This window comes from Populus alba, unplaced genomic scaffold, assembly GCF_005239225.2.
Source record: "Populus alba unplaced genomic scaffold, ASM523922v2 scaf114, whole genome shotgun sequence".
NCBI classification, from domain to species: Eukaryota; Viridiplantae; Streptophyta; class Magnoliopsida; order Malpighiales; family Salicaceae; genus Populus; species Populus alba.
Genome location: NW_027340120.1, coordinates 7,101 through 33,334, shown reverse-complemented (window position 1 = coordinate 33,334; position 26,234 = coordinate 7,101). Strand labels below are relative to the sequence as shown.

Sequence of the window (26,234 nt, the reverse complement as noted above, 5' to 3'; positions counted from 1 at the left end):
AAATTACTATAACAAGAATTCAGAAAACAATTGGTAGAATTAGCAGATCTGAGAACAAAAAGAGGCAAAAATAATAGAATTATAAAAAAAATCCTCATCAAATTATTAAAAAACATCTTAAAACAAAATTAGATTTTAAATTAAAGTTATTTTATTTTGTTTGATGAAAGATAAATTAATTGGTGGCTCTGCTTCAATCTTTCTACAGAAAAATTTTACTTGCGATTTGTATTTTTATTTTTGACTAGCTACAGGATTGATATTAATGCTGCGCAAAATAACAAATTTATATTTGCAGAATTTATACCAGGGTTGCGCAAAATAATTCAAAAGAAATCAAAATAAAAATCACGCTTCATTACTATAAGAAGACCCATCTCTTTAAAGTAAAAAAACACCTCCTAACACTTAATTACCCAATAATAAAAAAAGCAGGGGGGCCAGGGCCCTGCTCGCCCCCCTGCTTCGGTTAATGGCATTAACAGTCCAAAATATAACAGTCGGGATCTGGCCACCATCAGAATCGGTTAAGTGCATGACAAGGGAACCATGTCGGAATCGATTGACAAATTCTCCAAGGTGATACTTTCCCAACACCTCAAGACGACCTCATTCCTCCTTAGCAGCACCTTCACTATTTTTGCGAACTGTAAATAGGTTAAAGTTATTTTCTGCACCGAGGTAAATGTCACCATCAAGAATCTCAACTGTTGACATCCAAATTGCATTATAATCACGAGCTCTCTCTTCGACACCACCTTCTTCATGCTGAAGACAAATGAAGAGTTGTGTCAAGCTAAGAACCAGAAAGAACATAAATACTAGGACTTGGTAGTGTGGATAAGAAGCATAAAAAATAGGCTCTCAACTTTTAATGCATTACTAATGTCAAAGAAAAAGTAGTTGAGCAGCAATCAAATGTAACGACCATGATGTTGGAGCGTGGAAAACAAACACAACATGAATTATTGGTACAAGCCAGAAATAAAAATTGGACCACAAAAGCTTACCTATTTGGAAATGCAGCAGAGTTAAAAAGGACACATATGACTGACTTCTTTCAAGTTTACATTGCTGTACAGTAGTTTCTTGTTGCTGCTGTAAATGGCAGCAGGCCTATCTGATGCAGCAAATACATGGTTGACGATTCTTCGATGAGAAAGTGCGGAGTGTTAAAGGCTGGGTACCCAAAGACACCTTTTTCCTATCTTTCAATTCACTGGTACTCAAATTCAATAGGAAGTTTAAGAGGTGACCATCTCCAAGGGCACAAGTATGCTATCTTACCATTCTGAAGGGTAGATTAACTGGTCAGGTTTTCAGTTTGTTTCTCAATGATCATGAGTTCAAATTTTTTTAGAGCTACTGGAGGCTTATATGATCGTTTATTTCAGGGCTTGTTGCATTAGTCAATATACATATAAGCTAGTCCGAACATTCCATTTTAATTAAAAAAAAAAGGTATGATATCTGACGAGGAACAAATAAGATGTCAAAGTAGAGAAATTACGAACATTCAAAATTACCACTCTCCTCCACGGGGTAAAAACCAAACCAATATGAAACCCAAATAATGAATTGGTGAGTTTCATTTTCACTGTTTATAATAACGAGTCAGTTACGTAATTTTGGTCCCACCAAAGCAGGGTTAGAACCAACAAACATCAAATGAATGGCAGATGAGTAATGGTAAAAACTTTCATGGCTTGTTTGGTACAGTAAACTTTCTGAGAAATATTCTCTGCAAGAACAACTTATCTTTTGTTTTGAATCAAGAATTCTGTCCTCTGCACATGCGACACAACGTATAACATGGAGTTGAAGCCATGAAAAAACTTAAGTAGGTCCAAAAAATAAAAAACTAAGACTGAAATTGATAAGCATACCCCTTCAAAGGAACATAGAAGAACTGCTCCTGGGTATTATCTCTCCTCCCAATTTCTCCTTTGTTATGAGAATTAGATCAGGCAATGAAAAAGGATTTTTTTTCAAACTGTCTATTATCCAAAGAAATGTTGAGACCAAAATGATTCAGAACTCTACTATATCATGAGGCTGAATTCTCCATTATCATTTCTTTGGCATGTATTGAAGTGGAATTGAGCAATACAGCCTCTCCCCCTCCCCCCCCCACAAGGAAAAATATCAGCTGTATGGGGGAGTATTTGTTTAATCAATAATTTAATAAGTCAAATAGTCACCTGTATCATGAAATGCATCCACCAGAACATCAATCAATTAAATAGATGTTTTCGATCCAAGTAAAACGCACTCTCTCCCTAGTCATTAAACAAAATTGCAAAATCCCAACTGTACAGGTTCTCTAACATCAGGACAACAGTAGATAAATAAAAAGATCTCAATTTTGTTCAACAATAAAATGAATTCCTTTAATACACCATACCTGTGAATCTCCATAGCTTGAACCAATGAAGACAAAAGCATTGTCAAGATATGATATTATGGTAGATGCAGTAGAAGTTTCTCCCAGTAGCTCAATTTTGAGGCCTGTAGCACAAATGTGCACAAGCTTGAGAAAATCCTGACAATGCTGGCTACAACCACGAAAGAAAATCTGAATGCATGCAGCTCATCATCAGCAAGTGAAAGGGAAATTAAAAAAAAAAAAACTCACTTTTCTTTCTCATGGGTTATAACTAAAAGGTGAAGAAGCCCAACTAGATCACCAAGTAAATACCTAGAACCATCTGCATCAACTCTTTCATCTGCTTTGGTGATAGACTAGCAGTGCAAATCAAGGAAAAAAGGTCATGAACACATAAAAAAGTCAAACTTGCAAGTCCAGAAATTTACTAAGAGAGCATAATATCAGGAACAATTCACATGGACATGGACGTTCTGGATAACCAGTTTCTAGCTACAACTACGAAAAAAGTGATCATTTTCATATAAAAGCTCATGTCAGGAATTTCCACATGAACAATTAAGTACCCAAAAAGGGTGAAAAAGAAGGCACAACCCAAAGCAAGCAATAAGTGTGCATGCCCTAAAAGAAACCAAAAAGAAACACAACGAAGTAAATAATTTAATAAAAAAAGGCTACATTCTAAAATCTAAAGTGTGCAAGGACTCCAAAGATCAACCAAAGTAGTGAATAAAAGTGAAAAGATGTGAGGGATGCTGTCTGAATATTGCAGTACTACAGAAACTTGCAAATGAATTGTTTTAAGCGCGGGGGGGGGATGGTTGCTTATTTGGAATATATCTAAATGCTTTAAATTTTAATTTTCTAATGCAGAATGCCAATCATACTCCAGGAGATCCTTAAATAGCTAGGAAACTTAAAACAACCATTAGATACGAGAAGAGAAAGTAACTTTTCTAGATTTATCACCACTTCAAATTTATCAACATGTATAAAAATGTTCAAAAGATTTGTTCTTTAAAAAAAATTCATTAGAAAGAACTACATTCTGAAATATAGGCCCACTACAGGAAAACAGAGGACCTGGAAAAGAACACCAATCGTTGGTTTTGAACAACCGTAAGGAAATTTGATATCCAAAACTTGAAGTTCCTCAAGCCTGCAAAGAAGACACCACAAACAAATTATAGTATATGCATATAAATAATGATAACATAAATTCACCAAATTCACATAAATGGAGACCTGAGGAAAGAGGAGAGCCTCCTTTCTAGGAACAGCAAGGTCTCAAAGCTAACTTCCATCATTCTAATATTTCTCCATTGCTGAAATTTAGATAACCCTCGTTATAATTGTCACCCTAGATATATATCTACATATTAAAGAACTCTAAAACGCGTGGGGAAAGCACTGTAGCTTTCCCCACGGTTTTCCCTGTCAAAACATATATCATCTCAGCATTGTAGTTGAATGTCTTGCTCGTTTTCCCACAAAATATATTATCACTGCACAAGTTTGAAAAAAACGACATCATGATATTAGTGTCTTAAATGCTTTGAAAAATCAGGCTGTCGTTTTTTGTTTTTTCCTGTAATTGAGTCTTCTTTTTCTTCTGTGAAGTTTATAAGGTTAAAGGGAATACTGAATTGTCTGACATCTTATCACCTTTAGAATAATTAAAAGCCCATGCAAAGAGGCAATAAACTTACACGTTGCACGTCTTCAAGTTCCATTTAGAGAATGTCAAGTCAGCCAGTCTTTTTAATGCTGCATTAAATGCTTTCAGGTTTCATTTAGATAAAGTCAAGCTGGCCAATCTTCTTGGTGGTGCATTAAATGAATGTGGCGTTGGCATCATTATACATACATGCTTGCCTTTCCGTTTTCATTGTTTCCTGTTCAGTTTTGGTTGGCATTTCTGTTCTGGTTAGTGTGCTTGGCAGACAGTTCGAATTGTTTTATTGCATGGCATGGCATGGTGCTATTTTAAAGTGGTGTTTTTAGCGAGCTAATTCTCTCAGCTCCCACCTCTCTTATAATATTTGAACACATTGTCACCTCTCCTCTTCCCCAGCCAAAAGCCACACTAGCAATCAACATCCACCGTTGTTTTTCTGCCTTCTCCAGTGGCTGCAGTGGATCACCAGCAACTCCACCGTGCACCACCATCCTCACGACAGACCAGCAACACAGCAAGCACCTCCCCCAGGCCAGGTAGCCTCTTCTCTTTTTGCTTTTCCACGCAAATCATGCATCTCTCAGCTCCCACCTCTCTTATAATATTTGAACACATTGTCACCTCTCCTTTTCCTCAGCCAAAAGCCACACTAGCAATCAACATCCACCGTTGTTTTTCTGCCTTCTCCAGTGGCTGCAGTGGACCACCAGCAGCCCCACCGTGGACCACCATCCTCACGACAGAGCAACAACAGCAGCAAGCACCTCCCCAGGCCAGGTAGCTTCTTCTCTTCTTGCTTTTCCACGCAAATCATGCATGAATATTGTAAAAATAATAATAATAAAAAAACCTTCAGAATACACGAGTAATTAATTACCTGTTGCTTGCAATCTGCTTTGCCAAAGGAAATAGCCATTTGGTTAATTATTAATTTCTAATACTTATTAGCAATTGGTTGCATATATTTGGTGCTCCATTTCTCCCTTTTGCAATTCGGCTCAATCTGAGATCATTTAATTCCACTAATTAGTCTCCAAGTCGATTTTCATAAGCTCTGCCGATGCAAGAAGCCTGCTTGAAGTTGAGTTTTTGTTTGTTCATATTTTTTAACTCTGCTCATCTTGCTGTCTCGAAGTGTCTTTGCGTTTGTAGAACTTAGATCCCACAAAAATCTGAATGCAAGAAATATACAGGACTCCATCTCCACTACTGATGGTCTGTTAGAGGGAAAAGGTTAAAAGTTCGATAGATCACCTGTAGTTACACAAGACCACCCGAAGAGCAGAGCCATAACCAAGCTTTTTAGCAAAAGCATCCGCCTAATCAAACAATTACAGTAAGAGAGATCAAGGACTTTCAGACACACAGAAACAAGGAGAGAGGGTGTGAGAGGTTACCTGAAATTCAAAAGATCGGCTCACCAGATTAAGACCAAAGCTTACAAGGTGTTGGAGAGGTATTACAGTATGCTGCAAAAAAACAACCAAGTCAGATAAACCCAACCCCCCCCCCCAACACACACTAAAAATCCCATAAGCATTTCTTTTCCTTCACACAACAATTCTTTTCATATCAGCAATACCTAAAATATGATCAGACCGATGAGTACTGGCTGTGTATCAAATCCAAAACTTCGGAAGAGATCAGTTGAGTTCCTCACAAGAGTGTATCCTCCAAATTGTAAAAATGTTAGAATCTGCAGATCATAAGAGCATAAAAAAAAACAATGAATCATACACCGGTTATAAGCTCACAAATAAGATGAGATCCGGTCCGATGAGGTGGAGAAAAGAAGAAGAGAATTGAATTCCAGCCTGATGAAATGAGATCTAGTCAGCTCCGTTATGCTCTACGGAAAATTCAGAGAGAGAGAGAGAGGGACAAACGCCAAAGCTCCTCTGTTGGAGTTGTTGGGTTTGGTTTTTTATTTTTATTTTTATTTTTTATGCTACGAGTTTTCTTTTCTTCTGTCTGTCGAAGCTTTAAATCGGGAGAGAGGAATCGAACAAAAAAAGACAGCGCAACTTACACGGAGAGAATTAAGGGGAATTAATTATCCAAAATTATGATATTTTTTGTTATTACTAACAAGCCTTTTGTTACTCAAATAATTACGACTGTTGTGTTGTTGTTATTCTCATCATTGCTTTTATTTCTCATCAGTATTTTCTCAGGTTTGTTTTGTGCCTCTCTCTTATTTACTTTATCCATTTCTATTTCCTTGCATGCTTAATCATGGTTATGTCTTTTTGACAACATGCTTATCCACAACCTTTTTTGTTTTTCTTGCACTCTTCGTTGCTTTCAGATGATTTTGTATCTTTGTTGGTTATTATTATATTATTAAAAGCACTATAGATTGAAGAATATTTAACTTACAAAAGCGACATCATCATGTTTCTGTATTAAATGCTTTGAAAATTTACATTGTTTTTCTTTACTTTTTGCAATTCAGTCTTTTCTTCATGGGGAAGAATTTTACTTGCAGAGGTGAGACCATGATGGTGCCTTAAATCCTTTGACAATTTTCTACAGTCTTTCCTTTTTCTTGCGCTCTTCGTTGCCTTCAGTTCTGGTTTTGTTTTCTAGTAATTTCTCTAATTAGTGTGTGTTCATTATTTTCTCTTTTAATTATTATGGTTTTTATGGCTTCTTAATCTTATTTTATTGTAGCTCACAGGATGATGGTCTCTTTCCAGTTGCTTTGGAGGGTTTGCTTCTTCCATTCCATTCAAGAGAACACTTGGTTTAAGCAGCTTTTTGTTTGACTTCTATCAGAATTTCCAGGTTATTTCATTGCTCTTTGTCTTTTTTTTTTTTTTTTTTCCAACAGCTCTTTTTAATGTTGTGTTTTTTTTTTATGTGCATGGGTTGTTCATTCAGTTATTTATTGATCGAAATTGCCTGCTTATTTCATTGCTCTTTGATTTTCTTTTCCTTCGGTGTTTTTAAAGTTAGTGTTTTTTGTTCTTCTTCCTAGTTTTATTGGATTCTTCACATATTTTGTGAGGTTGCCTTTTTTTCATTGCATCTTAAATTATTTTAATATATTAATATTAAAAATATTATTTTAATACATTTTCCATCAAAATATATTTTATAAAAAATCTCAACCATACTATACACACTCTAAGCCGAAGAGAATGATCAAAGAACGAGATTAGATTTCAGGCAGCGCCATCGTTTCACAGCTTAACAAAATATCTCCAGAAGATACGTGCACATGCATCTCTCCTCTTCTTTGTGAGCTTCGCTCTAGAAGCAAATGGTTTTTTTCGTTATTTCCTTTTACCAAGTGACAACGAAGTCATGCCTAGCAGTTGCAGCATCAGAGCTCTCTGGATCCTCAACAGCCTCCACGCCGTCGTTTTATCTCGGTAACTCCTCCGTCGATTTCAGCCTTTCGTTCTCATAATAATAACAATAATTTCAGCCTCTGAATTTTTACAACATATTCTACCTAGCTTTAATTGGTTGAAGTCAACTTAGATTCTCTAGGCTTAACTATTGGCTTGGCAACTAACCTGCCTAGAATTTTTATCTTTAATACATATCACTTTGATGGATTATGGCTTCTCAAGTTTATGCTGCACCATTTATTTTTTCTGGCATAATTTATCCACTGCTTCTGTTGGTTTAGAACTGTGCTAGCAGTTTCTCTTACTCAAAATCTTTCAAGTCCTAACAATTTATTTAAAGTCTTTCTAAGAAATTTCCATTTATCTTACTTGATAACCATGATTGCAATTATATTTGTTTCCATGTTGCAATCTGATTTCTGATATTACAAGAAAATATTCTATAGACTTGCTTTATTGACAATTCTATATGCATTCTATTTAAGAATAATTTATCTATTAAGTCAACTATGTTTCTTAATGTCTTTGCTTTTACTTTGGTGGCAATATGTTTTTGGATATTGATTGAATATCAAATGATTTGTATTTGAATTGTGTTTTGTGGTTTTATTGTTAGACAGTGAAAAATTAATAGAATGCATGGTCAAACAACTTTTTTATTTTCGTTGCTTGATGATTCATATTATGATCATGCCATACATGTGCTGGATATTGTTTTACAGCTTTTGCCAAAACTCACTTCCTTTAACAGCATTCAACTTGATTCTTGCTAGCACTACATATTTTTAATTAATGATATTATTGCTTAACCACTGCATTCATTACCTTTTAATGAATTTAGAACCTACTTGCACGCTAGGAAAGTTCTTTATTTTCCTGCTTGATATGAGATTTAGGTTTCATGAATTTATAATTGGAAAAAAAAGCTATGGCAAGATTGCCAGCAGCAGCAATAAAGAAACCTCAATAAATTGTTTACACTTGCCATTCCTTACGTACTTCCTTTCAATATATGATTCAGCACCCAAGTTCCCCAGCCAAGACCCTTGAAAGATTCTACAGACTCATCAAAGAAACATCTCTACAAAGATGATGACAATCCTGCACCACAACTTTCAAAGAAGCAGCACCTCTCCATTTCATCACCTGAAAAGGTAAGCATCTACTTCTAATTACTTTGCTTTCTTTATGAACTCACATGCTCAGCAACAATTACATCTTTATTTCTCATTTCTGATTTATCTTTAAAAAACATTTAATATTTATTGCTTTGCATAATTTATAACTTACAATAACACTTATTTTTTGCAATAGGAAAACGATTAACGTTCAGTTAATCAATGCTTTCTTATCCAACATCGCAACCTGATTGGACATCGTCATCATCTGCGTTGTTAATACAACTTGCCGCTCATTGGCGTCCAATTCTCTATCTATATGTAAAAAGCATAAAGTATTTACCTCTGGATGCTTTCGTTACACTTCAATTTAACTATCTCCACTTAACTTTTGCAACTAATTTTATGAATATGCTACCTATTCCTATATAACGTGTGCAAAAAAATATATTACAAATTTTAATACCCACAGCATCGCGCGGGTATCATGGCTAGTGTACATGCAAACCTGTGTGTGTTTATAGATAGCACAGATTACAAGATTTAGGGGGAAACAGGGGGTGCAAAAAAAGATATAGAATCACCAGGCTGACCAATCCATGATCAGGATATTACTAAGCTACCCAATCTAGTGTTGCAAAACCTTGGTATCAGCTAAAGGATGCTGTTAGTACACCACTGTTTCAGCCATTGCAGATTTTAACTACAGGAAAATGCCCAAATCAGTTTGGTGGCCTCTGGGCATCAAGAGATTCAAACCACAGCAGTCACTCAAACCTTCTTACAAAGATAAAAGAAAGCCAATAGTGATTTTCATTTTCCTGTGCCTCCTGCTTGCATACCATGACAAAAAAGATGTTGCATCTAAAACATCAGTTGCTCTTTTACTCGTTTTCTAATGCTGAGCATTCAGCATGAAAACAACAGGAGGGCTAGAGTACCTCGATCAATTATATAAGCAAAAGAATTTACATTCAGATCCAAAAAGTAAATTCAAGTTAAAATGGCACTTGACAAAAAAAAGAAGTACATTGCAATATATATCTCAATTTCTAAGAATGAAATGGTTGCTGCTTATTTCATACATACACATGAACACAAACATGCACTGCATGTACATGCATTTGAAATATAGAATCCAGATCCAGTACATAGGACATCAACATCACAACCAAGATCTTCATAATTAAGCAGAATCATTAATTCTTTTGATAGGTCGTTGGCAGATTATCCATGAAACTGATGTTGAGTAATTGGATAGGAGATTACATGCCTCATGTCAAAAGCCTCTTTGAGCTGTCCTTTATTATCAAAAGGAATAACAACCAATAAAATTATTAATTGTCAATCCTTTTGATCACAATGCAGAGAAAAATACGGATAATACTAGCAAAACTCACACTGCCATGTTGAAAATTCAAGATGGAACGTAGCTGGATAGTGTACCTTAAACAACCCATCATACAAGTGGAGTCCAACAATCAGGATCAATTATGCCAATCTGCAGTAAGAAAGAAACCAAAGATATGAACTAGGCAGGACAAAGTCCATTGCCATTTCCAATGAAAAGTAAAGGCACACTTCTCCAGAGTAGGGAAATCTCTAAAAAACGATCCTAAAGCTTACGAGAAATGACAGAAGGACTCAACATGAACCTTGAACTGTGAATAATTACCTGACCATTGTCTGTTGGGCGAGCTATCTGGTCTGATACACCCCCCCATTGCTCTATATGACAAGGTAAAGAAAGAGTCAATGCAAGAAGAGCATAGAAAATACCATCCACATATTACACCAATTTCAGTAATTCATCAAGGCTTCTTACATCTAAAGAAAAGAAAACTAGAAGATGTTTATGTCACCTACCCAGCTAACTCTGTTACTTTTGGCTATGCACAACTTCCCATGTTTCCTTATCTCAAAACTGACATAATGAGAAGTGGTTATTGATAAATTGTTAAGCGGTTGGTATGAAACTTTTAATGATAGGTGGTAATGTGTAACATATTATGAGAAGTGATTTATTGTAATGACAGAAAAACTTTATATGCATTATTTTTTACTGCAACAACAAAATTGCTTATTTGGAATATATCTACATGCTTTAAATTTTATTTTTCTAATGCAGAATGCCAATGATGCTCCAGGATATCCTTAAATAGCCAGGAAACTAAAAACAACCATTAGATACGAGAAGAGAAAGTAACTTTTCTAGATCTATCACCACTTCAAATTTATATATAACAGACGTGTGAGATAGCTGACAGATAAACATATATTATGTAAAAACTAATTACCCTGACTAATAGAACTAGTGCCCTGGTTAATGGACAATTGAAGAAACTAGTTATCCTAGTTAATGAGCAATTGAATAAACCAGTTAATTTGGTAATGGAATAAATGTCGGTTTGGACTAGAGAGAACATTAGTATGTCCTTAAGTTGTGTTAATTGTATTGATTTGTAATATTAAAGTTAAAATAATATATTAACAATTTAGTAATTGATGCGGTATATATATAAAATAGATAATATTAAATAATCATTGTTTATAAAGCTAATTGTATTTGATGTTAAGAAATTATCAAGTACCTCATAACATTAGTAGTAAATCATGATTTTAGAATTGGATTGAGATATTTTTGATGAAGTATCAATAACTTGGTATAGTCCAAGTATATGAAAAACTCCACCATAATTTTGACAGTGTATATTATATAATTTTAAAAGATAGTTATGCAAAATTATATCCAAATGGTTAGGCTTGTCATATAAAGTGATTAATTAGTTATTTGACTCACCAATTGACAACAACAATAACTAGTAATAAGAGTAAGGTATATATGAGTTTGATTGTGTTGACAAGTTAAGGATTAGGTATTAAATTAGCCCTACCGACAAAATTTAACGGAAAAAAAAAAATGATCTGAGCATGTCTTGTAAGTATAAAAATAAGGAAATGTTACATGATAAATTATAAATAATAAAAATGGACATGACATAAATGGAGAAAATTTCTCAATATGATAAGGGTGATATATGGATTGAAGTACAATATATCTTAGATGTAATAAATGCTCGGAAAGTAAAAAGATGACATGAATTAAATATGTTATGAATTAAATAACAATGGGAATTAGACGTGATTGTACAATAAGTTACGATATGTGCTAAAGGTGGTTGAGAGAGGAAAAAATCATATGATTTATATGTGTTGAGGAAATAGATTGTTTTCATGAGTTGTGAAATAATAATATTAATATAAATAAAATATATTCATGAAGTAAAAATGGTTGTGAAATAATATCAACGTGAAAAGAAACATTGTATGAAAGTATTTGAATAAGACCAATCAATTTTAAAATTGTAAGGAATAAATTGTATAGTGACGATTTAAACTATATTATGAATGAAAACAATTGTCATGATGCAAGAGTGAGAGTGTGATGAATAAAATGATGGGAATAAAATTTATCCAGGAATAATAAAAAATGTAACATGTTGAAAATTTATCTTTAAGATCAACATTCTTAAAGAAAAAAATATAAAATTGGTTTTGATCATATATAAAATGTTAGCAACTGAGATGATGCAAATGTTCACTATAATTTATTATGTAATTTTGTACATGTCACAAGTAATTTCCTTTGAAGACATTCATTTTTTAATTAGGGTCATCGAGTTATTTAGTACAATAGAGAAAAAATACTTGTATTTTCAAAAAATGAAAAATTTACAAATAGGTAATGGGGATGCTAGGGCTTTCCTTTATATATATAATAAAAAAAATTTATCTGAATCTCCATGTACTTGGTCATTGAAATTAAATAAAAATGCAAGTGAAAGTACGTGTTGGAACACTTTCTCTCTTCTCTCTCAAACTATAGGCTAAAAAATAAAAAATAATAAAGTTTTGGATCAAAAATTAAATTTTGTAAAAAATTAAAAGACTGAAAGTTTATAATTTAAAAAATAAACAACAATATAAAAATTAAAAAAAATACAAAATTTCCATTTTTCATAATATATTTTCATTTTTGTTTTTTTATTTTCATCATTATCACTTTTAATTGTCATTTGTTTTTTTCTCATTTTTTTTTTATTACAATTTAAGAATCACATTTTATTATTAATTTTTTTATTAATTAATTGTTTTATTGTTACAAATTTTAAAAAACATTTTATTCACTCACAAAACATTGACTCAAATTTGGTTCTAAATTGAGTCACTTAATAGCAATCACATTTTTTTTTGAAATTAGAGGACTAAAGTGAAAACATGAAAAAAATAGATGGCAACTTTGAATTTCATAGAGAAATTGTTTGGCCCCCATTTTTTTTTGTTCGATCCTTTAGTTGTCAGAAACTTACTGTAAAAACTCTATTTTTCTCATTTCTTAGTCATTTTTTTTGTGAGAATTTGAAATTCAATGTGAATCATTGTTGTGGTTGAAATTGGTGTCAACAAAATCCATTCAATGAGAATAAGAGATTCTATTTAGGTTGATTTTGTGAGTTGGCCTTTTTTTAGTTTATTAGGTTGATATGTTGGTTTATTGATGTTTCAAGAGTGTTTGTAGAGTATTTTTGGGTTAAAATGTTTCATAATGGTTGTTTTGAGCTTCAATATTGCTTTAAAAAACTAGTTCAAAGTCGAGAATGGGAGATTTGATTCAAGTTAATTTTGTGAGTTGGCTTTATTTATTTATTTATTTGGTTGATATGCTGGTTTGTTGATGTTTTAAGAGTGTTTGTAAAGTGTTTTTGGGTTAAAATAGATTTTTTTGGGTAAAAAACCTACATAATTGATTTTCAGGGCACTACTGTAGTGGAGGAATTATGGGATGGTCGTCTGCCCAATTTTTTTTTTTTTTTAAAAAAAACAAGCGAACAACTTGTTGTCCACTCCTTTAAATGAGAAAAAACATACAAGCACAGACGTGAGGGTTTGTGGTTGAAGGCTCACGCACCTAGGTTATTATATTCATAGGATTAGGACACTAGGCCATGGGCCAGCGCTGCTAGGTTATTTTTTACATCTTTTTTGTTGTGTTTTCTTTCAGTATATTTAGGTTAACTATAGATTTATGTAAACAATTTTTTTAACCCGGTTGAGTCCATGGCCCAAATTGCAAGTGCAATTGATTAAGCCACAACATCTGTTCTATTATTTTTTTGTGTAATGCATTTTTTGCCCCCTATTAAAAAAAAAACAATAAAAGGTATTGATCCAATCACAACTAGTCAACCGAGTCAAATCCAACCATGACTTCAGGTCAAAAAGTTGACTTTGAAATTTTTTTTGCATAGAGTAGAATTCAAACCTTGGACCTATTTTTTAAATGATTCAATTTAGTTTTAATATTAGAAAGTCGAAGTTACAATAACTAACCCATTGAATCAGCTCACTAACCTAGCAAGTTGACCCATGAGTTGATGATCTGGGATTTTAGCTAGGTGGCTGTGTTAGGTCTAACAATGATCATAAAAAAGTTAAATATGTTTAACAAATAGCTCTATACATAATTAAAAAGTAGTCTTTTAGTTATTAATATATTTGATTATTTTCACAAATAAAGTTTTTATTTTATTTTATTTATTTTGATATTATAAATCTAAGTATTTTATTTTTTAAATAATTGAAGTAAATAATTTTATTTTATTGTTGAAATAATTATTTTATTTTATTTTATTTTTCATAAATAATTAAATTTTCATTAATTTTATTTATTTTCATAAAAAGTTATATGCAAAAAGTCCAAAGCTAAAAAAAACGATGATATTTTCCAATTTCAGAGAAATAAGTATGGGTAGCATACAAAGAATACAACACAAGCTTATCCTTAGGGGTGTTCAAGAAAAAAAAAATTATGGGACAGGATTGAAACCACCTCATTTCTTGTTTCATGTGTGTGTACACCAAATAGCTTCATTGGACAATTTGTGTTGTTATAATGTCCCGTGTACCAAACATATCCTTATGGATTTAAGACTTATTATTTTATTTAGTTTGATGCATCTATATAAACATCTAGATATTCAGTTATAAGTTCATTGAATTATTGAATAAAAATAAAACCTTCTTCAAGATTGTGTCTCTTGTTTGGTGGTGTCTTCCTGGTGGGTTCACACCAATTTATGAATAAAACTTCCAACTATATACATTTGAAAGCGTGATGCAATCTCTCTTAGGTGCAATAACTCCTAAGAACTTTAAGTACGAAGCTTAGTTTTTCCTCCTAAGTGTGACTCCTAGAAAAACTTTCCATCTTTCTACAGTTTTGCAGCAAACAAACCCCCATATCCTCACCATCAAACAGCCTCCATTGGAACTCCTAAACATCCACGCGTTCACACCCAATCAAACCTATAACCATTAGCCACCAAAAGATCAATTCAAACCCTAAAGTCCCTATTAGGGTTACTGTTTACTGTCTCAATAAAACAGTACCAGAATAAAACCCCTAAGCTGCCGTGCAATAGTTATGCTAGATGATAAAATCAGCCTTTGGAAGCAAAAGATACCTGAACAACAAGAGAGATACATTAAAAGGAAAATCTCAAAATATACCTCAGAATCCAGTCCTAAGGAATTCCTTCGGATAACATCTTCGAATGAGCCCTCTCCAAAGCCTCCCAAAGATCACCATCATTGTAAGTAGGGCGGTTCCTAAACAAAAGAAAAGTAGGGCGGTCAACTAAGTATAATTCATCATAATAATGGTTCAAACTTCAAAATAAGATTTTAGACAGTGTACCTGAAAAAAGAACAGGTGACTGTGGTATGATACCAAGTACTTTGCGTAGATCCATTAATCCAAACTTTGCAATATCACAATCATCAATCAAAATCCTTCCTCTTTCCAGCTCTACAATTCGAAATAAAGCATTGAGCATGCCAAACTAGCAAGTCTCAGTACAGCAGTCAATAAACTAGTGATGTTTAAAGCATAACTGAGAAGTAGACCCATTGTAGATGCAAAAGCCTGCTGGTTATCTGCCCTCCCATTCTGCATAACTGCAAAGGTCGCTGTAAACCAAATCATAATGCCCCCTAATGTTTCCAACCGGATTGCCAGCCAGCGGTTTGCACCCATGTTGACAAGGGTGTATCTGACATTGTTGTCCATTGATTTTCCATTTATGCTGGCCATCCGATCATAAGCTTTGTATGCACGAATAGTTGACAGACCATTCAGAGCTTCTCCAAATTGTGCATAAACAGGTGATCTAGTTATGGAATCCAGTCGCTTTACTTCACGGGCTGTGCTCTGTAGAACAAAATGGTTCTTAGATAGAACTATGCATTTAGAAATAAAAATGCATCCAAGGATAGAAATTATTTATCTTCCAAAAAGCAACTGAAGCATTATAATATGTTCTTTATCCTAGATATACTGCAGCAAGAATTCATGATAGCAATAGTAAGAGAACAAAAATGATAAAAGCTATTTAGGAGCAAAGCAAAGCATTGCATCAAACTCCTACTAGATACAGAACTACTCGTCAATCTACAAGATATTCTGATATTCTTTGATTTCAACAAACATGACATGATACAAACTTTATGCTGTAAACTTCCAAGTACCGTAACAGTGTCCATGACAATAAATGATGAAATCTCGAAATCAAAATGCTGATGAATGGTATGATATGACAGATAAAATAAAAAAAATTATTGCAATTGCTAGAATTCAGATGAATGAAGGACATGATGATAAAAAACTGGCTAGATTGAGTTTTTCCATAATAGCAGCAGCAAAAGTAGTCTGATTCACATTGAACAGACAAGCAAAGAAAGAAAACATAAACTAACCTGCATGAGGGAACTGAGAATAAACATTGGGGCCAATATCATAGAGCAAACTAACAAAATCTTGTCCTTAGTTCTACAACCAATCCAAATTGATGCCAAAGTATGATGGAGTGGCTGTCATATTTAGAGAAGAATTTTCATGGAACCCAAGGTTAGTTTAATTTCATCAATCAAGAGTTGTTTTTGGTCAAGGAACACATGTCCATGGTTGATTTCTTGTTAGGGATTAAAGTTTGAATCAAGTATAATTTATGCAAAACAGGGGGCTTTCATACTTTTCAGACTTTGTGGAGAATCGAGTCTTTTAGAGAAGCAATGATTTATTGCACACAAAAAAGAAAAGAACAAACGTCTCCAGCAAGATCAGACACTAGAAAGGTGATGAAGCCCTTTTTAGAGACAGAAGATAGGGAATATGAATAAGATTGAAATAGAATTATCTTCAACTAGCTATCCAAATTGAGGTACTTAAGGGCATGAAAGAGGTATGGGATAGAGAATCTCTAACTAGCATGACTTATTGTTCTGGTAGTTATGATGGGAGGATTCACCAAAAGTACATTGCATGCCTTCCAATATATATCATTCAAATAAAAACGAAAATTGCAGTTTCACAAAGCACAACATTGAAGCACCAGATTTTAGTCTGTATTTTATTACCTTGTCAGCACTTTCAAATTGACAACACCTGTTTCCCGTTCTTCCTGCTTGATAAGAACAGATTTGCCTTCTTTTGGTTTCTTTGTACCACTTACATTCTTTGGCAAGTTATTCATTACCCCATTAGCAACCTGCTTTGAAGAGGTTTTATTATCAACAATTTCATTATTTTCCTGTTCTTCATATTCTTCCATTTTCCCTGCATTTCCCATCAGCTTCCGGAACAGCATTCCATTATTAGAGAGGTCCTCAAAGGTGCCCTCCTCTTTGACCGTACCCTCATGAACCAGGATGATTCTATCAACTTGAGAAAGAAAATGAAGTTGGTTTGTGTGACCAGAATTCTCGTTTTCCAGCTTAATTCTCCCTTGATGCATTTATCAAAAACCTGGAGATAATAGGTAGTTGCACATAGATCACCTTTGCTAGAATAAAATAAGGAAATTGCTATGCATACTAAAAAATAACACTGAAATTCCAACAGAGTGTGGCAAGTGTAGGTGGTGAATTGTAGGTCCCATTAATAATAAAGAATTGATTAAGCATTAAAAGAGTAATTGCTGCATCAGATTGTATAAAAAATTTTGTATGTTTGTCCGTATGCATACGGATGCTCCAGAAATAAAAATAAACTTATTTGATCAAATTTTAAGAACATATGCAGCAAGTGTTACTAAGACTCAAGGACATCCCAAAAAGATGAAAGCAGGTATATTTCTTTTCCTACAAGATGCACACTGGCAATTTCTCAGGTTGAACCCTGGATACCTCTGCAGTGCAATGAGAGTCTACCAGCCCACACTCCAGCAGCACAGCAGGTTATAAATGAGAATCAAATATAATAAACTCACATCTAAGTGAAAGGAAGTTTTGCAAGAACTTCAAGACATTAGGAAAGCATAAATTATCCATTGGTGTGAACATGAGACCAATCAAAACCCCACCCCAAATACAGTGTTCGCTTCCCCACAGCATTAGACGCTAGAATAGTAGAATCCTACTTCAGCAGGATCGTTCCTTGGCCATAGAGTTGTCTTTTCCATTCCCTATTTCTCTAATAAATTTGCAAGGACTTGTCCGTCCACGTGGATATGCACGTGGAAATCATAACCCCACCCCAATACAGCATTCTCTTCCCAACAATATTAGAAATTAGAATCCTGCTTCAGCAGGATCATTCCTTGCAATAGATATTTTTCTTTGGTCCCAATCTCTACTATGTTTGCAAGGAATATTCACATGGACATATGCATGTGCAAAAATTTATTTCATTCCTAAAATTTAGAAGAAGTCAAGCCTATCCTACCAATTGACCCTGCATGGATATCAGAGACCCATATTTAATTCTCATCAATATTAGTGAAAAGTATTAACCCATGCATGCAGTGTCTCAGGACCATAAGTCACATCATATTTTCAATTGGGAGCAACCATGAAAAGAGAGCGGCGTCATTTCTAAATAATGAGCTTACCTGTCGGCCTACATGGGCATCCAGAGCACTTAAGGGATCATCAAAAATATAAACATCTGAATTGGAGTATACAGCCCGAGCCATGGAAACTCTTTGCTTTTGCCCACCACTGATATTCACACCTCTTTCACCAATCTCGGCAAGATCACCACCCTAGTAATCAAACAGGTGAGAAAAATAAACAATGCATAATGATTAGACATCTTGAAGTCCATAAGACAGCTCCGTTTTACAAGTTTCACAAATAGCTTACAGGCAGTAAATCAAGGTCATGTTGCAATGCAGTCACATCAATTGCCTTCTCATATCTTGCCGGATCAAAGGGAGATCCAAAGAGAATGTTATCCCGTACCCTGAAATGATAGACTACAAGTTCACATAATTGAAGGAAAACACAATCAACTAATTAACGAGTGAACTTAAAGTAATTCAAATGATGTAGCCTAACTGAATAAAATATAATACGCCTTGAATGCATTAATATAATACACACAGCTTCATTACAAGATTTTAGTTATTACCTCTAACTGCTATCATGACCAATTTACATATTCACACAGAGGACAAGCATACAATAATATACATGCACACAACATAAGCAAGCACAACTTACTGTTGCATTAAAAATACAGGAAACTTGTGGAACATAAGCTACTGTTCCTCTAATAACAACACTGGCATCTGATGTTGCAGGAAGCTCCCCCAGCATTGCCGAAACAAGTGAGGTCTTACCCTCTCCAGTGCTGCCAACAACTGCAACTAGGCTACCAATTGGTACATCCAAATTGATATTTGACAATGTGTGTCTCTCTGCCTGGAAACAAAACCAAAATCTTAATGGTTACAAGTGCCAATAACTAGCGAACATGCACTATATCAAAGCCAGAACCATGTCCGCATAAAGAAGTGAGCTGGAAATAAATGTATTAACATTGTACTCCCAATAACTATAGGATGAATTACAAAAATGAAACTATACTTGTGTTAAATTCTCCATACAATTAGATACTGCATGTATGTATAGCTAATGTTGATAACTAGTCATGTGTAATCATTTCTACATCTTAGGAACAAACAGTAGGCATGCAAGTCTAAAGGGGAACTTCATTTTTCCTAACGCATGCATATAGGACAGATAATTAGCATTTCATCCAACAGCAAGATGCAGCAGAAAGAGTAGCACTGAATTGTGAAACACCCAATCCAAGCTCAAATATGATTACTGAATTTGTATATTTACAGAAATGCATAGTTGAACCTAACAAGCAATCCTGCTAATCCATAAGAAGATGATATCATACATAAATGATTGATGCAATAAAATGCAATTGCATGTGCAAGCATAACTAGAGAAAACATGAGTAATGCATAAGCACTATAGTTGATGCATGAAACCTTTGAATCCCAAGAAAAGTATCCATTCTTGATGGAAACGGCTGGTAACCAAGGATCAAGAAGAGGGTTCGGTAGACGGATTCTCTCTTCAGCTAAAAATAGTTCCTCCAGACGCTTTAAGGACACATTTGCATTTACCACCTGTAAGATTAAAACCATTAGAAACCAAAAGAGCAAAACAAGGCGGGGGAATGTGGACCAAGCAATTGGTTCAATTAAATGAACTCAGTATAGATCAATATCATGAATAACAATATCTGAGCTATTAAATCATTTAACTAAGTGCAATATACAATTATACAGCAGCAATCAATCAGTAATGTAAATGAAATGGAATTAAATATGATTAGAAACAAAAAGGACAGTTGCTGAATAGAACATATTATTTACGTGCCTTGGTTTGGACTAATTACAAAATTAAAAGCTGACCACCAAAAAGTTGTTGGAATATTGAAAAGAAAAAAAGATAGGGTTATTTAAAAGACATACGATCAATTCTCTATATGTCAGTTTTTCTAGAGTGTCATCTTCAAATTATCAGTCCTTTGTGTTAATGTGCCAAGGATCAGATTGTGGCTGGCTAAAGTTTTGTAGAAAAAGACATCTGCTGTCCCACCATAGTAAATTCCTGGTAGGAGAGTTCAGAAAGTGCCTACTGCCAGCTTTTGGAATGAAGCAGTGTTCTCAAAATTCAGACTTGCATCTTCATGGTTGCAAGCCCAATACTCTTGCCATTGGATCAGGTGTCAGATAGAGATGTAAATGCCCTTGCAGGTGTCAGATTTCCACCAAGCAAAGTGTACATGCCAAACGAAATCACAGTCACCATAACTGGAATGCTTTTTAGTATGAAACTATTACACTGCAGAACAAGGAAATAATTGGAAACATGCATAAGCAAAAAAGTGATGGTGACCTCACAGAAAAACCCACAAATAATTAGCAGCAGCAAATACTATCAATTGATCACCCATGATCTATGTATAACATTTGAAACTAGAAAACTTCTAAGGTGTAGAATAACCCAATACATTTCCATATATAAACAAGTTTCCTCCTGGGAATCAACATTCAATCAATGAAGTTGTCTTATACTGTCAGTTTCTGATTTTGCACTTTGATTGCATTTCTTCTAGATGTGTTTTTCCTCTAGTCCTCAAGTCAATGATGGCCTCAAGTAGGCTTCCTACCCGAACAAGGCTATGCCCTGTTTTGTTGTTTCTTTCCTTTCTCTGTTTCTGTATTTTTCTGAAAGTAGGTGATGTAGGGAAATAACTTTTATGTCTTTGTTGTTTTTTTTTACAATTTGTTTCTATGTTTGTAATTTAGTAATGCTAGAGTTTCATTATTTTAGGAAGCTATGCATGGTTTACTTTTATTAAAAATAATATTCATTAGGAAAATAATTTCCTAGTTGGTTTAGGTTACTAGGTTTCTTGGTGTTTAAGATAGAAATAGACTCGGATTTGAGAGTGCTTCTTCTGTTTTGTTACTACCCTCTTTTATGGGGTTTTCTATCATTTCTTCAGCCCTCTCTGATTGGGTGCTCTTTCCACTGTTCAATTAATCCCTCTCCTACAAGGAATTCTTTGATCGTCTATTTCCATTTCTACCAGTCTTATATCACCAGGTACTGGGTTTCTTTGTTCTATAAATGTTCACCAGATCCATATCAAGAAGCAGCATCTTCTCTTGAAATCAGTTCTGCTATTCAAGCTATCATTTTGAAGCATCAATTGGGATCATGCACTACAACTCACATCCATGTGTTTGACACAGATAGTGGTGAAACAAATCAAAACATGTATGCGGCTGTTTATTTCAAGCTAAGTGAGCACGTCCAGGAGACATGCATGCAATGCCAAAATCAAGATATGAGTAACGAGAGTACCAAACTAACAATTTAAACAACAATAGAGAAAGGTGACACTAATATTATAGAATTTTCAAACGGCAAAGTGAGAAAGAAACAAAAATTTTATCAAATATAAGAATGGAAACTTTGCTAAAAATATTCTTGGCATACCGCTCCTAGTAGAGATGCTTTTCGGAACCATGATAATTCATCATCCCTAACACCTTGAACTTTAGCCTGGAAGCTACTTTCCCATGCATAACATGTAAACCATTTCAGCAAAATCAGATAGTCAGGAACAAAACCATATGAAACAAGGAACTCATAGCAAAATAATCATACTTCACAGTATCCATTGCAGCCAAAATTTCATTCATGAGGCCAATTCTCTTGTCTGTACGCTGCAAACCCTCCTTAGATAACTTCTGCATTCTGCTTATAACAAATGTCTTTACCAAACAAAAGATGGAAAAATTAGGGCTTTTGTGACTTAGGAGATGACTAAGGTACAGAGGCACAAAACAAACTGTCAAATACAGCATCATCCGATCTTAAAAAGGCCTCAAACACTCAGATAAATTATGCACTCTTTTACAGCATGCATCATCAAGGATGTTTCGTTGAAAAAAGTAGAAAAGTTTTTCTTTTCATTTTTTGATAAAAAAAAAGTGTTGTGTCCCTTCAACTCTGTAATTGCACATGACACATGAACTAATCCAATAGCATTGGAGAAGAATGTTCAATGAGTTCTGCAGTGGAAATGAGTTCTACGAGAAGTTCATGTCAATAGAAAGGCTGAAGTCAAGCATACAGCTGTAAATGCTTAAATAGGAATATAAATGCGTAAATGCTTAAATAGGAAATTTACCTTACTATATTTAGCTTCCTATATTTCCTCTTTGTAATTACTATGTACAGCACAACTTTTCCTATATAATGAAAGCCTAGTCGAAAGGTGAAGGCAATTCGAACCATTCTGTTACGTCAGTCCCAGCAGTATAAAAATTGCATAGTTAGCCAATCCATTCAGATTTAGGTTGATCAACACACACTAGTACATACACATTTTTCATCAAGATATCTAGGATTGTATACTCCTTCAGACTGTTCTCCAGGGTCAAACATAATATGGTTTGGCAGAAGAGATTCTATATTCTGCATTCTGTTGACACTATTTCATTTTCGACTTTCCAAATGAATGGGGCAGCAGCATAACTTAGTAAGGGCTAAGGCAGAGGACTATCATCGAGAAATAAAACAACAAATTTCTACAACAATCATGCAAACTTTTCTGTTTGTTGATTCATGAACCCTCCTAATGTCACGAGTCTCATCAAAGTTGTAGGCAATTCTAGCCAAACTCTTCACTACAAAAATGCATGGCATTTCAAGTTATCAAAAGCAGCATGCCTTATGAAAATAAAAATCAGAATGTTCAACTCAACATTGATTAAAAGAGATCATACCACTCCAGCAAAAATTGAGAAAGCATAGACATAACCAATCCAAGCTTCAAAACATTAGCATTATGTTGAATAAAGAGAGAATAATAGAAAATTTTGAACCACAAACTTTAAATCAAAATTTCATTGTTGTTAATAGTTTTTAGTTATACCAATAGTGGTATATGTTACAAGGCTTAGTTTAACATATATATTGCATATTTGTAAGTGTACGACGAGGAAATAATTGCCTCTAATACTGATCCACCCTAATCAAATTCCTAAAATTGTTTAGAAAGTTATGAAAATACAAGAGTTAAATTGTGTCATCAACACCCTTATTATTTTTCAAGCAAGCAATTTCTTGATCAAATTATGAAATCATATGATATAATTTTAATATTTCTTTCAAAAGTTGAAATCAAATAAGAATTTAAATTGAATATGCATCAACAATTTTGTGGAATAATTTCATACACATACTTTGAAATTATTATGTTGCTTTTTTCCTTTTCATGCTTAAAGATGTGAAATTTTTAATTTATTTCAATCAATAAACTTTATAATGTTTGAATTAGGGTTGAAGAGACTCTGAAGTGTTTAATTGGGTTCAATAGTTATTTTTTGGATCTAATAGGTGTCATATGAAACAAGTTTGAGGGACTCACTACGCAATTTAAATTTTGAATAGGGTTTGAGTCAGATGGATTAAAACTTCAATTACATATACAATTCCTGTCTGACATGGAGAAAATAATAAAAATAAAAAATAATTACATGAATTAGCAGAAAGCATGGTGAAGTGTAAGATTGGACCACCCACACATCATGGGGGCATTCGACTAGTTACCAGCTTAGCACTTAAGAGCCCAAGTAAATATTAGAAGGATATGGGGAACCAAAAGCAGGAGTATCCTTCAAACTTGAGGATAGAATAGGTAAATAGAAGCAAACCTGAACAATGACCTCACTCATGTATAGATGCAGTACAGCACTGCAAAAACAATTAAAATTGTGAGTTTGCCTTTTCCCAATCAAATGTATAAACTAAAAAGCACCTATAAATTGGAAATACAAACTTGTTATAGAACTCCTTTACTGTGAGGATAAGATTGAGCATCACTGCATCAACCACCAAAGTATAAATGACCCCGAATCGAACAAATCATCGAAATTCACGAATATAGACTTTAATTTCTACAACAATCATAACCAGCAAGGAGCACCAAGCAAGGGCCTCAATAATCAAGGAAACAACCTGTCAACAAGAAGATGAAATGAATATTATTTGACTATGAACATCAAAATTAGCTTACCAAAGTAGGATCATACCTTACGTCTGCTAATTAACCTCACCCACTCTTAATCTAGTGATGATTTAAATGTACATGCTACTGCTAATCAAATGTATAAGAAAAATAAACCAGAAAAAATTTACTTGAGAAAGGAGAAACAGCATTAGACCAAGGATACATTTGCGTACTAAAAAGAAACACGAAACCAAATACGGACTGGCTGAAACACATCATGGCAGAGGCATCCACAATAAGAAAAAATCAGAAATGCGTCATAATATTGTTGTTGTTGCCTTGGGCTGAAAATACCAAAGGGAAATTAAATTCCTGTTTTTTTTAACCTGTGATTGTGGCCTAGGGCATAGGATTAAAAAGGTAAAAAAAAAAGAAGAACAAGGATTTAATGGTTTTTTTAGTCTAATTATCGCAACCTACAGTAATAAATATGAAGTTTGCAAGCTGAAACTACATTTTTGCAATCCATTTCAGCTATTATTGCAATGCAGACAAAGGTGTTCTTTGTAAAGTAGTTTTGGGTTGTATACTTAGAGGTGCTTCTTGATAATTTTTTACATGGGGTGCCAAAAGCATGGAAAATAACCTCCAAAGGAGAAATGTGATGCTTTTTATCATCCCCAAAGTAATCTAAATTCCAAGGCCTGGCCATCATAGCTTTCATCCTCTTTTCTTTATCATGTATGAGAGTTGAGCCACACGCATAAATTTTCCACGATATAAATTAAGACACTAAGATTTAAAACAATGCCATTGTTTATCCAGATGAATAAAAAAATAAGTGAAAAGGCAAAAGAGGAGAAGCAAACCTCAAATGGAGCAAGGCCTGTTTGTCCATCTAAATTGAGAACCGAAATACCCATGACCAATCTGTAACAAGGACTCGGCGGTGGAATAAAGAGCAAGCAGAGCCAGCAAATAGGCATACCACTTAGACCTCAAACAGAATCTTTGGAGCTTGAAGTCTTTCTTGGTAAGCCAGATTTTATAGAAGCAAAAGTGCCATGAGAACTAGATAAGAAAGGGAGACCACCAGAGTGTCGGTGGCACAAGGTGTGCACGCTCCAAATGCATTTTCCACTGCTTTAGTCCACACCCCATCTCTCACTGGTTTGCAGTACCAATCCAATGCTTCAAAATCCCATCTTCACTTCTCTTCTCTTCTCTTCTCTTCTCTTGTGCTTATTTAATTCCTCATTTCCATAGAAATTAGACCTGCAAAAATATATCTTAAAAAATATATATTTTAATTAAACAGACATAAGGTGTTAAATACTAAAAAGAAAAAATTGAAACAGAAAATTTTGGCTAATCATCAAGTTAACGTTAGTGAAAATCACCTAAAACAAATGACAAGACAACAAATTTTTAATTATTATCATATCAATATTAGCCATAGAACTAAAACAATAATTGATGATACAAAGAACACTGTGTTCTAATCTTTAAGGGAAAAAATTAAAAAAAAAAAAGAAAAGAAAAAGGGCGAGAATTTCAGAGAGAGGGAGAGAAGGAGCTAACCAACACCTTCTTTTCTTTTCTTTTTTTTATCAGTTCACTAAACGGATAGATAGTGTATAAGAGAGAGAGAGAATATCAAAATCCTAGGCGAGTGGTTAAAACGAAGAAGCAGACAACTCCGTCCTCGTCAACCAGAGGAACCATAAAGACAATACTTCACAAATTCAACGAGAAAACCCTTAAAGAAAAACAAAAAATAGAGAGAGGGGGGGGGTGTATAGAT

General features: G+C 34.1%; 1 protein-coding gene and 1 pseudogene across 1 annotated transcript; both read right to left on the bottom strand.

Moving 5' to 3' along the window:
- Positions 1-338: 338 nt before the first annotated feature.
- On the bottom strand, positions 339-15,694 carry LOC118058029 (uncharacterized). The gene is made up of 10 exons (XM_073407090.1): positions 15,496-15,694; positions 15,299-15,409; positions 15,112-15,173; positions 5,674-5,760; positions 5,462-5,533; positions 5,319-5,383; positions 3,470-3,545; positions 2,636-2,742; positions 2,405-2,555; positions 339-768 (listed from the first exon to the last, which is right to left on the bottom strand). The coding sequence occupies exons 1-10, from the start codon at positions 15,692-15,694 to the stop codon at positions 610-612; spliced, it is 1,089 nt and encodes a 362-aa protein (XP_073263191.1). The 3' UTR covers positions 339-609.
- LOC118058028 (ABC transporter C family member 2-like) lies at positions 9,558-25,635 on the bottom strand (annotated as a pseudogene).
- Between the last annotated feature and the right edge of the window lie 599 nt (positions 25,636-26,234).

Bases quoted from the DNA above. Each gene is read 5' to 3' on its own strand.
- LOC118058029 (XM_073407090.1), bottom strand. From the start codon at position 15,694: ATGGCCAGCATAAATGGAAAATCAATGGACAACAATGTCAGATACACC. The intron at 5,761-15,111 runs GTATATTTTGAG...TATGATCTGCAG, and splicing joins CCTTAGGACTGGATTCTGAG to ATTCTAACATTTTTACAATT. The intron at 5,384-5,461 runs GTAACCTCTCAC...TTGTTTGATTAG, and splicing joins GCCGATCTTTTGAATTTCAG to GCGGATGCTTTTGCTAAAAA.